Below are 15,497 nucleotides of genomic sequence, written 5' to 3'. Positions count from 1 at the left end.
TTTTAATAAAATTAGTAATCCCATGCAAGTGTTGAAGCACATGCCTCAGCTTTGCTGTAATCCCCTGAGGAAAACATCCCTTCAGCGTGGTCCCGGAGAAGTCGGGCGGTCGGTCAGTGTTGTGGCTTTGCTGCTTGCATCTAGTTCCAGATGTCAGGAAATGCATCATTCAAAAATGGAGATGGAGCTGTAGGAGTTCTGGGTTGAAAATGCAGAAATAATTTTCCTGTAGTTACCAAATTAAAGCTGTTTTTGACTGGCCTGGTGCTAACATCAGCCCTGCGTGCTGCTTTCACTGACCTCAGTGGCTGAGAGAAAAGCAGATCTTTTGTGCACTGGCACAGTGTAAGGTCACCTGAGGTATTTCTGTCACCAGACACAATTCACATCACCTGCATCCTTTTTCAGATATATAGGAAGGATTTCCTGCATAGAAAACTATTCCCTGACAAAGGCTGGAACGATGCTTCCCAATGGGATCAGGATTCCTGGGATGGCAGTGCTGTGTTGGTCTTCCATGGGCCAGACCTTCCTCAGACGTTGTTGGTGGCCATGCAACATTTTGTTGCCACCCATTGTTGACCAGAGAATCAAAGAATCCCAGCATGGTTTGGCTTGGAAGGAATCCCACAGCCCATCCAATCCCAACCCTGCCCCAGGCAGGGACACCTTCCACCATCCCAGGTTGCTCAGAGCCCCATCCAGCCTGGCCTTGGACACTTCCTGGGATGGGGAGTCCACAACCTCTGCCCACAACAGCCCACAAAATGTAACTAAAAGCAAAGAAGTGATGTGTCTTGGGCTTCACTTTTGACACTAAGTGAAAACTCCCCCCTTCCTTGGCACTGAGACAGAAGCAGACACTTCCTTTCCACAGGTGAGCTCTGAAAGACAGAAGCTCCTCTGGTTGACTGTGATTTCTTGCTGCTTTGGGGTCTGTCAAACCCGAATCTTTGTGAGCTCCAGACAGGTCTCCTCTGACCCAGAGATCCTTGAAGATCATCTGATAGTGCAGCAGGAGGCTGTTTAGTTGCAAAATGGCATTAAACACATTAAAAACAGTCGTCCAAAAATTGAACTAGTCTTCTTGTTTGCTTCTGGGACCAATTCAGGATGTTGACTTGGATCTATAAACTCTCCTATAGATTAGATCTTGGTTGGGAAATGGACTACATTCCTTTCATGTGCTGTCTTAGCAGTTGAGATCAGCAGACTTGCTTTTTCTAATGTGTTTGGGAAGCAGAAGCAATATTTTATCTCCTGTGGTATGCTGCTGGTATAGAAATGTTCAGGCTTATTAATTCTTCAGGACACAGGAAAGTCTTCATCACCTGTGTAGGCAGTCATGGGAAAGGACCCACTGCAAAGACTCCATTGAACTCTTTCTTTTTTATTTTTTTTGAAAGCAGCTGGAAAATATTAGTGATCATCAGAGCCAATATACAGTACATATTGAGAGCCAGTAAATGATGCATATTATTGCAAATTCCTGTGCACTTCTGCATTTTATAAAACAGATAACTAAAATACTCACCTAGCCAGATCGGTTCCCCCAGGGATGCACATTTCCAAGCAGAGGACAAACCAAAAACACAGAACAGAGCAAAATTAGCCAAACAGAATGGCTAAGTGTTTGAAACAAATGGTTTTAAGATCACTGAGTAAGGAGCGTGACCTCCTTTTGCATCAGTCAAGGCAACTGTGAAACTTTGTGAAAGAAGCTCACCACAAAACAGATGCTGGGCTATCTTAGGTAAATAAGTTACAAAAAATAATAATAATAAACCCCCCACACACACACTTTTTACAAAGCACAGCTGTGTAAATATTGCATGAGACAGGGGAGAGGGGGAGAGATGTAACATACACCCTTTTTTTTATGCAGAAGTTCTGCTCTGGGCACTGTTTATTAACATTCCCAGTACAACCATCACTCCAGTGCCTAGCACACAGTGCAGCTACTGTGCTCCCTGCACATGTTTGATCTTGGCTTTAGAGGAGAAAACAGGCTTGATTTTAAAGGAAACATTTTCACCCAAAGATAAAAGGTGCAAGGAGAGGTGTTAGGAGACGGGAGGAATTATAGGATCATGGAATGGTTTGGGTTGGAAGGGACCTTTAAAAGCTCATCCCATGGGCAGGGACACCTTCTGCTATCCCAGGCTGCTCCACGCCCCATCCAGCCTGACCTTGGACACTTCCAGAAGACTGTACAGGACCAGGTACAGGAAGAAGACCAAATCTCATCTCTTTTTTCCATTCTCCTTCCCACACCTCCTGCCACACTGACTTTAGGTGTGCTCCTGCTTTTCTGCACCAGGCGAGGAGCAATTCTCCTTCATTTCATTGTGCTGGATGCCTACTGCAATTTTCCTGCTTCTCAACTGCCAGGTACAGCACATTCCAGCCTACAGAAATCTGCCACAGAGAGGAACAAATGGCTCTTCCCAGCTAGACCAAAGGCTCACCTAGACAGGCAGTTTGCTGTCTCTGACAAGAGCTGGTGGTGGACACTTAAGGGAAGATAACAACAGTAGGAGAGGCATCCAGTGATGCTTTTCAGAGTACAGCCTCATGGATTTTGGCAGCAAACAGCTTGGTTTCACGAGCCAGAGGTTTTGTTCACATCTTTGTGATTGACTGCCTTTAGTGAACTTTCCTTTCAGAGATGTGCTTTTAACCCATTCTTTATTTTGGCCTCCACAACATCCCATGGCAGAAAGTTCCAGTTTTACTCAGTGCTGCATGAGGAAGAACCACTTCTTTTGTCTGCTGCCTGATCATTTTGCTGGATGCTTCTTAGTGGTTTTGTTTTTCACTGCCAGAAGTCGTGAATAAATCATTCTCTAGTTACTTTCTTTACTTTCCTTCAAGTTAAGCGCTGCCCCAACACTTTGACCACAGCAGTCAGCGAGCACAGGGAAGCACAGAATTCCATCTAGCAGCCTCTCAGCTTGGGTAACAATTTGGCTCCGTGGCTGCAGAGCCATCTTATACCTGCAGAAATGTCTGAGTGCTGTGACAGCAGCTGTGCTGTTCACCCAAAGTGGGTTTTCTGTGACTTCTACCCCAGAGCTCACAGCGCGAATGCAGTGAGCCTAAAGAAGGGATGATGTTTTAAGTTCTTTCAGTTGCCAGCTCCAAAGAAACTTAAATCTCAGCATCTGTCATGGCTACTGCTCTGTTCTGGTTCCATCTTGCTCAAGGAAGAGCAGGAGATCCACAACATCCTCCACCTCTGCTTGTCCTCACCACTCCAGCACAGCCCTACTGACATCATCCTTTCTGCTCTTCCCTTACATCAGTGCTCGCTGCTATTTTTAGTGTGATATACACCAAAAAGCATAACATAAGACATCCTCTTGCTAAATTTAGCTGGAAAATTATAGGCTGTTTTACTGTTTTATGCACAGTCTTCATTTGCCTCAATAGATTTGCGTGCAGGTCTTGGAACCCCAAAAAGCCAGACAAGTGAGGTGGTACCTGCAGCCCCAAGAGCAGCACTCTGGAGAAAAATGGGACTGTTTCATCTCAGCAAGGGCTGGAGGCAGAGTCTTGGGTTCCACTTATAGGAGGGAAATAATTTTATTTTAGAAAAAGTAAGGATTTACAATCAACAAGATTTGAAAAATATAAATGTATGGATTATCTTTCTTCGCATTTAGTATTTTATTGCAGCAGCCCACGTTTGTCTCCAGGAGTATTATCCATGATGCAGCACACTAATGCACTACCTTGCTCTGAACAGGAGAAAGCACTTTGGATGTAGTCCAGGTTTAACCCTGTCTTAGGCCTTGCTTTTACTTTTAAACAAAATAACAGCAAATGGAAGTAAAGCACCATCCTGACTCTTCCTCGGAGTGTAGCCAGTCCTGCACGTGAGGAGCAGCTTTGAGACAGAGGGTGAGGCTCATCCCCACGTGGTTCATGACTCCTCTGCCTCTCTTTGCCCTTTCAGTCCCTACAACCCACTCTGTTCTCCATCCTTGAGTGAAATTCCCCCAACCACACATCACCTAAAGGTGCTCTGCAAAGAGCTGCTCCTGGTCAAAGGGACTGTTTGACATCTGACGTCAGACTGATCCCTGAAAAGAGCCCTGTCACCCAGGCAGAATTGCAAATTCTGGCTGTTTGGAGGTTTTAAAAATTAAAACATTCCCCCAAACAGCTGTATTTCTTATGCAAATCCCCCACCAAATGGTACCTTGCAAGTATTAGAGAGATTGTTTGTCCTCTGTTGAAAAATTATCATCTAGAAACCCATTAATTTGGGGGGGGGAAGGTTTTAAGAGGACAAATCAGGCTTACAAACCACATTTCTCCCATGCCCTGTGAACTGTTGTGCTATTGTGATTTTACAGTGCTATTTCTCTACTTCTGCTGGGTTTTTCTCTTTCATGTAATGTGGATAACCCAGAACAAAAACTGACACTTCATTCTGAGTAAACAGTGGCAGTGACTGAATAGAAACTTGATGTCAAATACACAGCCACCCTGGGAAAGTCAAAATCCATTGCTTTCTCCTCTCTTCCAGTTGTGTCCTCTATAAGTGTATTATCCATAAAATTAGCGATTTAAAAAGGCATCAAAACATTATTTTTCATATTCATAGCGTCACTTTGAAAAAAATGGTTAAAAATCGATTTGCTGGCCTCTTGGGGAAATGCTGTAATGTTTTTGGCTGTCTCCTACTTTCTGCTGCCAGCTAAAAGTACCATCTGGCTTGTTCAGGGCCCTTTTCCATATCAGGTGCTTCCAAAATTCTCCCCAACCAGAGGATTGTTTCATTGGGTTGCTCTGCCTGCTGAGGCATGTGTCCTGGGCTGGGAATCCTACTGCTTCTGTTCCCTGCCATCTTGCTGACAGTGGTGTGTGTATGTTTGGGCACGGATCTTGCTGCCTCTCTCCCGAGGACATTTGCATCATTGTCAGCTGCACATATTAAATTGATATGCAGGGCTCAGAAACACGTATCCCATCTTTTGTCCCTTTGTTTGTGCAATTGTTGTGGTTTTAATTCTTCTTTGACACCTGGAATATCACAAAGCTGCTGATAATCTGTTGGCTACTAAGGGAGATGACATTGATAGAAGGATAATGTGTGTCAGACTTATATCTCGATAATTGCGGACACACCCCGAACCCTCGCAGCTCAGGGAATGAATATCCAAAATCCATTATCAATCTGGAGAGTCGCATGTGGCACTTGGCTGGGGTGTCATCCTCTGGCTGCAAGAGTCACTTGCAAGGGGTTTCGAGGCAGTTGGGGTGGGTCCTGCGTCGCTGTGTCGATGCGCGCCTCGCACGAGCCGCTCTCGGTGCCTCCTCGCTGCCATTTCGTGGCAGCGCGAGGAGCTGCGACAAAATGGGGTGGATGTCCTCCCTCCTCACGGGAGGAAGGCAGCTCCCCGCGTGCCTTCTCCTGCCCAGGAGTACCAACCCAAGCAGCTGAGAACCGATGCTCTGCTGGTGGCACCAGTTGATGGTGACGCCTCCTCCCCGGGACCCTTTGTTTTTTAATTTACCAGTTTACTTGGAAATAGAAACACGCCCCTGAAGGATTTATGGGTAGATTTGAAGCAGTGCAGTTGCAAAGTCCAGGCTTGATGTGATTGTGTGGGAACAGGAAGGGTGTTTTGGAGCAGCTACTGCCGTTAAGCTGTCTTGTCCTATTTCAGAAATGATCTGTGCCATACACTGCTGACTTTTCCTGTCCATCCATTAAAAAGTGAATTATGAAGAGTGCTGAGACAAACAGATAGGAGTTTAACCTTGTTAGTAAATATCAGGTAGCTGATATATACTGCTAGAATGTTACATCACAGCCTCGCTCTTCAATATAAGTTTATGAAATTATCTTGTTACTATATAAACTGCCTTGGCTGGGTACATTCTTCCAGAGGGTTATTGTTTGCTGGATGTTGGCACAGTAGCATGACTCCAAAGAGTTAGTTCACGATGTGGTGAATTTTAAAGACTTGGGAGATGGCCATATCTATTTTTCAGCAAAGGAACGAAAGCTTTTTTTTTCTTTTTTTTTTTTTTTTCCCCTCCTCTAAGGTATTAAAAGTTTCAAAGCATGTGCTGAAATGAAAAGGAAATAATAACTAAGACCTGGATGGGAAGTAGTGCCTCAGAGTACTGTCTTTGTTTATTTGCTTGTTTCCCCCAAAATCTTAATATTTCAAGTTCAAGTTAATATTTTTAAATCAAACAAACCTGTTCTGTGAACTAGTAAGGTACTTGAACTATTATCACACATTATTCATTTATTTCTGTGTGAGTGCAATAAAAATTTTACAAGCTGTAATCTTGTTCTTTTAATAGAGAGAAAACTATGCAGAATATGTTGCTTAGAGTATTAGATAAGCTGCAGTATGTTAATCAAATATTTTTGTGATATGAGGGCAGTTGAGAAAACAGTACAATTTTTGCTAATGGCACTGGTAAGTAAACGGATCTATCATTACATTGTCATGAAAAGTGACATTGAGCAGAAACACCCTGCCAATCCCTAGAAGATAAGTATTTAATGTAATTAGACAGACACTGTCTCCTTTGTTGAACGTAGCATTAATCACCCAGAGAAGTCCAACTTTATATGAAATGGCTTTTTCTGATATGTCTTTGTATTAGAAAGCTTCTCACACGGTTTTGCCACGATGATATATTTGAAGAAATGACTGCAGCAGCCACACGGGTTTCCTCATGGCACATTTCTTGCTGTTCTGTGTTCCACAATATTTAATTCTTTTTTATTTAGCAGTGTTGCATTACATAGCTGCGACTTGTTCCTAAGTCTAGAAAGCTCCGTGCAATTGGAGCTGAACCTCTTTGAGCCAGTGTAATGCATTCAAGTTATGAAATGTAAAAGCAGCACAAATAGCTTCCATTATGTTCTTCAGTCCTTCCTCCGTGGTGTTAGCACAGGTTCATTGTTATAACATTAGCAAAATGTTTCTGGCCTCAAATGCTCATCCATAATATCACACACAAAAAAGAAAAACCAACACCAAAAAAAAACCCAAACAAACCAAAAAAAAAAAAAGAACTTCTTTTTATGAAAATCTCATTGTTAAATGGATGAAAAATGTTGCCCCCTTCCAGAATTCATTGGCACTACATTTTTTTTTTCTTCTTTCCCCCAACCCACCCCCCCCCCCCCTTCTCTGTTGCTTGCAATTTGTACTGTGAAACGCTGTCTGGTTATGAACTGGTATCAATTTGAGTCAGTGCACAGCTGTGTCTTCCCACCTTCTCAGTGGTGCCGAGGGCTTTGAAGGGAAAGAAAAGGGTTTAGTCAGAGATGACAGCCAACTTCACCGGGTAACAGGTGGAGGTCAAGTTGGTTTATTTGTTGGGCTGAGCAGAGTGCAGAGATGAAAAATCTTTGCCATAATAAGGTTTAGGAAGAAAATGCTGACTAGTCTAAGCTTTGATTCCAGCTGACAGATCCTTTTCTAGTGTTCATTACTTGATTTCACAGTTCAGGCAATTTTAAGAGGCTTAAAATTATGTTTCTGCTCTCCTCTATAAAACTTTCCGATCACTTTCTAATTTTTGCTTTAAGTAAAGTTATAGGGACTCCCTGATATATCACTCCTGCCTGTAGACTCTTACAAAGTCAATATGCCATCAAAAATGTAAGGATAAGCTTTTTTTTAAAAAAAAAAAAAAACTGCTTTCACTGATTCTTTTAATAAATGAAGTAAAAAATTCATGTGTAGGCACTGATTCGATTAGGAAATTAAAATTAAAAACTTTCTAAAAACTCCCCTGAACAGTGGATAGTAAACTAAGCTGGATGCTTAAGAAGCCAGTGTTCCTGTCTGGGCATTTGGGATTTCTGTGCTAGTGAAGCCCAGAGTGCTGAGTTCCAGTCCCTGTGCTCCATCCTGAAAGGGAGCCACAGTCAGGCCCTGAGAATCAGAGCAGAACGTGCTGGCTTTGTGTGGCTGGGGCTGGGGTGACCACACACAAAGGGATTTCACTGGGCTGAGCCGCCTGCAGCCTTTGGGTCCCTCCGAGTGCTCCCTTCCCTGTGCCAGCTCCTGGGAGGGACACGGAGGCGTTTCTCCTCTCCCACCCTTTTTCTTCCACCACCACCACCTGCTTCCTACCTGCTGGAGTGGGCAGAATAGGATTATCTTTAGCCATTTGCTAAAATCTTCCCCCTCAGACTTTCTATTACTTCTGCATTCATTCTTTGCAGGAAGAGGAAACTCACTGGTCAAACCCTTGGACACCAGAATAGTTGCATGCAGTTTCCCAGGGAGCCAGATAGCTCTAAAGCTTCCCAGTGAGTGACAGTTTCTCTCTTCTATTCTTCTGAAACACGTGTTTTACACATATACTGAAAAATGTTAATATCAATTTACAGCCAGATCCTTGCTTTTTTTTTTATTCTTTTTTTTTTTAAGGTTAAAAAAAACCCAAATCTCCCAAAGTATTTACACTTCGAGCACCTCAGCACACATGTCACTTTTTTTACGTAGGAAAAAGTGTTGGATGCTCTTATACACATAACATCATTGGGCTTTTGAAAGCTGTTAGCTCATTCTGAGTTAGTGGCAAGAACGCTGGACTTGCCAGCACCAAACTGTGAAACCTTTTCTGTGTGACTGGTAGAAATCTCATGGGGGTAGAAATCCAAAAAAAAAAAAAAAAAAGAAAAAGGGGAGGAGGGTGGGATGTAAATCTGTGCATTTGGATTCGAGCAGCTTCAATAGCATGATATCGACTTTGTCCTACAAGTCCTTGAATCACAAATCATTTGGGAGAGTGTTTTGGAGAATTACCACTGTATGCTTTCCCTGGTTTTTTACTCTTTTCTAGGCTTCCATTAGTTCCCACTGTCAGGGAGAGGGTTCTGGACTAGGTGGATCCCTGTAATCAGATTTGGCATGGCTATTTTTCTGTGTTCCTAAGCTCATGAGATCAAGTTATGTAGGATTATTTCATAATGCCAGAGCAGCAGTTTCTGAGGTTGGACAAAGCTATCTAGCAAAAGTGTCTGATATAAGAAAAATCCTGTCCCATACTGTAGCTTTCTTGGTCCAGTGAAGCAGCATCCTCACGCACACAAATCTTGTAAAGTTGCTTCTGATAGCTCCCCGTGTCCCTTGGTTTTTGTAAGCTAAAGTGCCATTCTCCTTTTTACAGCTTAATTGAACCTAAATGCACCCATTTTCTGCAATGTGGTATTTCGGTAATTTCGCTATTTGCTCGTAAGTTTTCCCTTAAGCAAACTGAAAGCTTCCCCTTTATCACTTCACTGGGCCAAGATTTCACACAGTATCCTGCTTGCTACAAAATATGATAGTGTTCTCTCTCACCTTGTTTCTTTTTTTCTTCTTTTACTTTCTTTTATAAAATCAGGATATCTAAGAAACCCCGAACACCGCGGAGCACTTCATGGTGGGTGTGCTTATTCGAACAATGCCAATGCTCTCGTTCTCGGTGCGCAGAGTTGTTGTCTTGGTTTGGGGGGGGATGTGCCAGGTGCCCCCTCTGGTGTGGATTCTCCGGTGTCTAGGAAGGACAGAGCTCGTGCCAAGCACTTTGCCGGAGTGCCAGCGCTGGAGGGGGCACTCCCATGTCACCTCTGCCCTTGCCGTGCCTGTTGTCATGGAACTTGCAGGGGGATTTTCCCTGGGAGCCCTCTGCCTCTCTGCCAGGGGTGTTTTCACCTGCCCAGGGGGTGGCAGGGGGCTTGGGCAGCTCCCAGGAGCAGACCTGCAGGCAGCAGGGCCATCCAGGCTCCTCTGGAAACGATGCCCATGCCGTGCTCTGCCTTCCCTCAGGGAATCCTGGAGCCACTGGGAATGCAGAGGAGGGAGGCTGATCTCACCTGGCTGCTGTCACCTGTGGGGAAGTGGTTTCAGTCTCTCTGCCTGGGAGCTGCTGGTGGCAGGTCCCCAGTGCCATTCCAGTGTGCAGCTGGATGTGGACGTTCCCAGGAAGGAGCACAGCAGCTACAAATTACTTCTGGTGTTGTGGAGGGTTCAGTCCCGTGACTGTCAAATTGTCAGAGGGTAAAAACACCAGGAACCGCTGGATACCAAAACATAACAGCTCCATGAGTCCACTCTCGACCTGCCAAATTATAAATCCCTTGGTACAATGCACACAAACTCAGTTTGCAACTCTTTCTTCCTTTGGAATAACCTATAAACTCTTCACCTCAAATTGTGCAGAAATCAGGTGGCTTTACAGTCCGTGGTAAATCACCTGGGCTATTTTCAATCCCGACCGCAGCTCTTTTATTAATTAAAACACATGTTCAATGGCACTGTACACCGATTAAACCTTCAAAACCAATATTAGCACCAAACTTAGTCTTGTCATCATAAAAGCCATTTGAAAGCATTACCATGCAGTAACTGAGGTCACAAGTCCAGAAAATCTGCATATTTACCCATCTCCATCTCATGCCTGGGGCGTTTAGCAGCCATCATTGTTATCTATAGCCTGGCTAGCCAATGACGGTTTGATGACATGCAAATAATGAGCAAAAGATTTTTAAGAAAATAAAATAAATAAATAAAACCCCCAAAATTTTACTCTATCCTCTTCAGTTACTAAGATTCCCTTTAGTATCACTCGCAATTTAGGATCCATATGCATCTTCAGGAAGATATAGTTGAAACATAAATCTATTCTGGGTCTTTTACTTGCAAAAATATCATACCTCAGCTATAATCATATGCAAAGACTTTTTAGAGGGCTTTGTAAATGCCATCCAAATTTATGATGGCATTTTTTGCCTTGCAGCTATAGATGTTCCATCCCCAAAGCACCCACATAAAGGTATATTCTCCTATGGATGGCTGCAGTTTGTCCCTGCTGCTATATCTAATCTGCCAAGTGTGCTGAAAAACTCTCAAGTAGCATTTGAAATGAAACAAATGTAGTCATGAATTTTAGACAAGATGTCTAAAGACGTCATTAGAAATTTATTTTTTTTTTTATTCCCCTTGCAATATATATTTATACAATGGAAAATTATGCCGAAGCTGACATTAACTCAAAGGCAGAATTGAACTGTTATCCTGCTGTTTATTGCTCTTCTCATTAAAGTTTTTAAATATATAACTCATGAAATTCTGTTTTGAAGAAATTGGTAAGATGTTGAGTGCTAGTTTATTAGTTACTGAAAGAACTGCTTGGGTGGCAGGGCAGGAATGAAGCCTGACCTAAGCAACCTAAAACAATCCAGATGATGCTGTAAACACAGGTACAAACAGACAAGGTAATACACTCCATGAGAACGTTGTACCAAACAGTTTAGGCAGACTTTCATGGGGTAGGATTTAAAAATAATTGTGAATATTGAAGTGCTCGGCTTTAAAATTCTGTAGGCAAGGTTATCCATCACTATAAAGTGATATTTCTCCTTCGTAAATGGATCTGTGCTCATTTGCAAAGGAGAAATTTCAACCTTCTTTTTCCCTAAGTGACATCAGAATTTTGATTCTAACTTGAATTATCATTTTTGGCTAAAAATTGCTGAGGAGTCCAAAAGCATTTAAAACCTAAAGCCATTGAATCCATTTAATGCGCCTTTGGCACCTCTCTCTCTCTCTCTCTCTCTCTCAGTCCTTTTTGAACATTCTGGTCCTCATTTTAATCAATCTCTTTTTATTAAGTTCTTTGGCTCATTTACTTGTACGTGCATTTGCTTTATTTTATTTGGAACATTTCTTTTGTAGTGTCTTGAAAAAGAGTTGTGACATTTCTTTTGGATGGCTTCTTAAGTATCTGGCAGTCACCTATGATACGATGCTGATGGGTACGGATAGATTAGCTCTGTTTTCCTGATGATCTGTCAGATGTCGAGTTCTGAGGAAACTGGATGTGTGTGTTGGTGATGCATATGCAGCAGTTTGATAAGTGGATAGAGGGGGAGCTTTCATTTTTCTTCTGTTAAAAAATCACTGTTTATTAAGCTGGATTTAGCCTTGTGAAGCGAGGTGCTCCGCTGGCAGGTAGTTAATCAGTGATCATGGTAACTCCGGCTGCAACCAGGGGAGCCAGTACCCATTCAGAACGTAGAAACTAAAGAGCACTTCATTAGGATGAGTGAATTTCCATCTGTGTTGTATTTTGTGTATACTGGAGCAATTAATACAGTAAACTGATGGATGGCAGTCAGTGTGATCGTATCTCAGCTGATGACAAAGTTTGCTCAGCACTAAATAGAACAGACTCACTGTGACTGGCAGGAGGGTAGCCGTCAACGTTTCAAGAAGCTTGAAATTAAGAATTCCCAAGGAATTAAAAGAAAAAATAGAGCAGCTGATCAGCCTTTCTGTTGATACTGATTACAGTGGAATTGCTGGAATAATTCACACGGAAGGATGAAAATTCCTTGAAAAATGCTTCCCATATATCAGTTTTTTTCCTTCAACAGCCGACTTGTTTTTCTGCATCATCTGTTTGTTCTGCATGTTGTCGAGTTCATGGTCCACCTGGTAAACCTGAGCTTCCATGATTCCTTTTCCTAGTGTGCCTTGGGAAGGAGGATCCAGACCATGTTTCACTCATAGCTTTTGTTATGAAATCTCCATCAAGAGTCTAGTGGCAGAGAGCTGCTGGGAATGTTGGGGTAATTATCCAGAGGTCTTTGGAGATGAATATGAGCTGGTCTACCAACGTAGCTAACGAGAGATGGAGTTGTTGTGTGAGATGTGTGCAGGTAGAATAATGCCAGTAATTAATGAAGTGAAATTGGATGGATTTTCAGGGTAGATTTGGAGAGAAGGGGGATTGTTCTCCTCTTGCTGTGACTCCGCTCACTCCATCAGAGTTAATCCTGATTTTTTCAGTGAGGCACGTGGCAGGTACATGGAAAAGAGGTTCGCAGATACTTGTTTGCTCTGGGGAGGATTTGTGCATTCAATTCTCACGCATCATTTTCTGGTCCATTTAAATATATATCAGCCTCATACATGAACATTTGAAGACCTTTAGCTGTACTCAAGGAAGACTCTTACGTGGTGCGTTTCTAGTACTGGCAAACATAAGGAGGTAGAGGAATTAAACCCACCACAATGCTCCAGTGCCCCTTAGAAGATGAGGAACACCAAGTTTTCCTGTGCACTCATTAAACTTGGGCTGGAGGTTTGCGAAGTGCAGAGTTTTGGAAAGTCTTTCTGCGGGACTTCAACATCCAATGGCTCCAGTAACCAGAGTCTCCCAAGGACAAGGATCCCATTTGCGCTTGCATTATGCATTTGAGCAGAAGGGTGTGATGCATGATGTGGAATGAACAAAATAATAACTCGTGTGTTTAGGGAAATGCCAAATTAATGAAAATTCAGAAAGCTCTAATGTTGAAAAAAGCACACAAACTCCTTGATAGAAATATAATGCTGCTAACAGTTTCAAGATTATTGTTGTCTGAATTTTCTGCTTATTGTGTACTGCAATTAAAATTCTTCTCAACTGAAAAACCGATGTCAAATTAATATTTCCTTTTGGAAAAAAAAAAAAAAAACGAAAGTACACATCTTGTTCCATTTAGCACCATCATGGTCTTTGATCAGGTTCCCTCTGTCCAGTGAATAAAACAGATTTATGTTAATGGGAGCAGGCTCAGACCATATATGTTTGGCATACATATAGAATCACACGAACACAAGTACAGTAAGTTAAAGTAGCACACCCACTCAGGCTTCCATCTGCGTTTTATGCCACAAATCCCTTTATTTTCTTCTTTTATTTAGCAATTAACTTCTCCATTTATTCTGTAGTTAAAAGCTGCCATAAGATGAAAATAGGCAAAGTCTGATTTTCTTCTCTCTCACTCTAAATAACATTCAGAGGAGACTCAGACCTGGATCCTGAAAGCTGCGCTCCCTAAAAGTGCCAGGTGTGACTGTGATTTGGACAAGAGTCCTATCCACAGAATAGCAAGGAACACTTTTAACCCCCGCCTGGGTTACCCAGCCGTTGTGTTCTGGCTGTTCTTGTTTATTCCTTGCTCAGAGCAGATGGATGGAGAGAGGCAGGGAGCGGGGAGGATCCTTGGCTCCATTCCCTATCCACCGGCCAGCGCAGCTGAGACGGGCTGGGGGAGATTGTAATTTGTTGCTGCCCTGCACCAGAGAGCAGAGAGAGGAGAGCAGGGACTCAGAGGTGTCCTCAGAGCTGGCACTGCCCCCTCCTCAGGGTCCTGTGAAGTGCTGAAATCTGGTGTTCAGTGCAGTGGTCCCCAGTAATCGCCGGCTCCCGGGACCGATGCTGAGGAAAGCTGTGCAAGGCAGCCCCATCCTCCCGGGATGCATCCCCAGCTCTGCCCAAGCTACCTTCAGCCTTAACTTTTTAATTTCCTGCATCCCTGAGCAGCACAGGAGGGGCCCTGCAGACTGGAGGCCGCTAAATGTGTTAAAACTCATTAGGTTTGGAGCAGAAGACCCTTAAAACTAGCCAAGAGTCTCAAACGTGGGTGCCAGAAATTAAACACCTAATTCAATGTTTAGCCACCTACCTTTAGTTCCTTCCTCATAGTTAATATACACTGTGCCACCTCATAGGTGGCCTGATTTTCATAGGCACCAGGCACCTACAACTAACTCAAGTGTTGAGACTGCTCACCTAAGTGAGACTTGTAGAATTCAAAGTTTTTTCTGGGTGATTGAACAGGAGTCCCCTCGCTCCCCGCTCCCGAAAGGAGCTTCGATAGAATGACCAGCATTGTAACATATGGCTTAGCAAGGGGAGGGGAAAAAAAAAAAGAAGAAAATGAGTATTAGAAATGGATGGACTAAAGAATACGCAGGATATATCAGGCACATTAACCAAACATATGGTGCTAAATGAGATATTTTTTTTAAATTGCAAAAAAATTGACATTCCTGGCAGTCTCAAGGATAATGTGACATGGCTGTGATAAATTTAGAAGAATGGGACATATTTTGGCTTGTTCTTGGAAACCTTTTTCTTGCATGCCGACTGTATTTCTTCTTTTATTAACCCATTCAAAGAATGTTTGAATTTTGCTGCTAGAGCACCATGCTAGCGCAACATAAAATGTGAATGATGCTAATTGCTTTGCACTGCCTAACTTTCTGTCATACCCTCCCCTCTTAAAGGACAAAACATGCTTTGGAAATGAGCTGGCAAGCTCATCTTCTTCTTTCTCCTGGTCAATATTAAGTGATGTAATTAAGCTCCTGTTTGCATATTCTTCTGAACTAGGAAGCAGCCATTTTTTTCTTGGGATCTGATGGATGTGATCACTCAAAATAAAATGTGTCATTACAAACCCCAAACAAAACAAAAACATGGTATAGTTGGACTGTTCCAAACCAATACATTTCAAAATACCCTGGAAAAAAATAAATAAATGAACCAAACTTGTGATAATAATGGCAATCAGAATGATAACAAACAAATAGAGCAAAAGTAGCAACCAATTATCAGCGCTTCAGTTTGTTTTTCTACTCAACTTCCCTGCATAGGGTTACATTAAAATCTCTATTTTCACATGAAAG

At 42.7% G+C, this 15,497-nt stretch overlaps 1 protein-coding gene across 19 annotated transcripts in view; it reads left to right on the top strand.

The window, feature by feature from the left end:
• Positions 1–15,497, top strand: part of NFIA (nuclear factor I A) — a 350,087-nt gene that overhangs the window by 279,361 nt on the left and 55,229 nt on the right. For 8 of the 19 annotated variants that reach the window (XM_038145133.1, XM_038145136.1, XM_038145131.1 and 5 more), the window contains 2 exons: positions 8,213–8,299; positions 9,379–9,417. The exons of 8 other annotated variants lie outside the window; for them this stretch is intronic. In XM_038145133.1, coding sequence (XP_038001061.1) covers positions 8,213–8,299; positions 9,379–9,417 — 126 coding nt within the window. The remainder of the gene's footprint in view (positions 1–8,212; positions 8,300–9,378; positions 9,418–15,497) is intronic. 3 more of the 19 variants (XM_038145141.1, XM_038145134.1, XM_038145139.1) reach the window with 1 other exon arrangement.

Source organism: Motacilla alba, chromosome 8, assembly GCF_015832195.1.
Source record: "Motacilla alba alba isolate MOTALB_02 chromosome 8, Motacilla_alba_V1.0_pri, whole genome shotgun sequence".
Taxonomy (NCBI): domain Eukaryota; kingdom Metazoa; phylum Chordata; class Aves; order Passeriformes; family Motacillidae; genus Motacilla; species Motacilla alba.
Note: the sequence above shows the minus strand (reverse complement) of the source record. Positions and strands in the feature narration are given on the sequence as shown.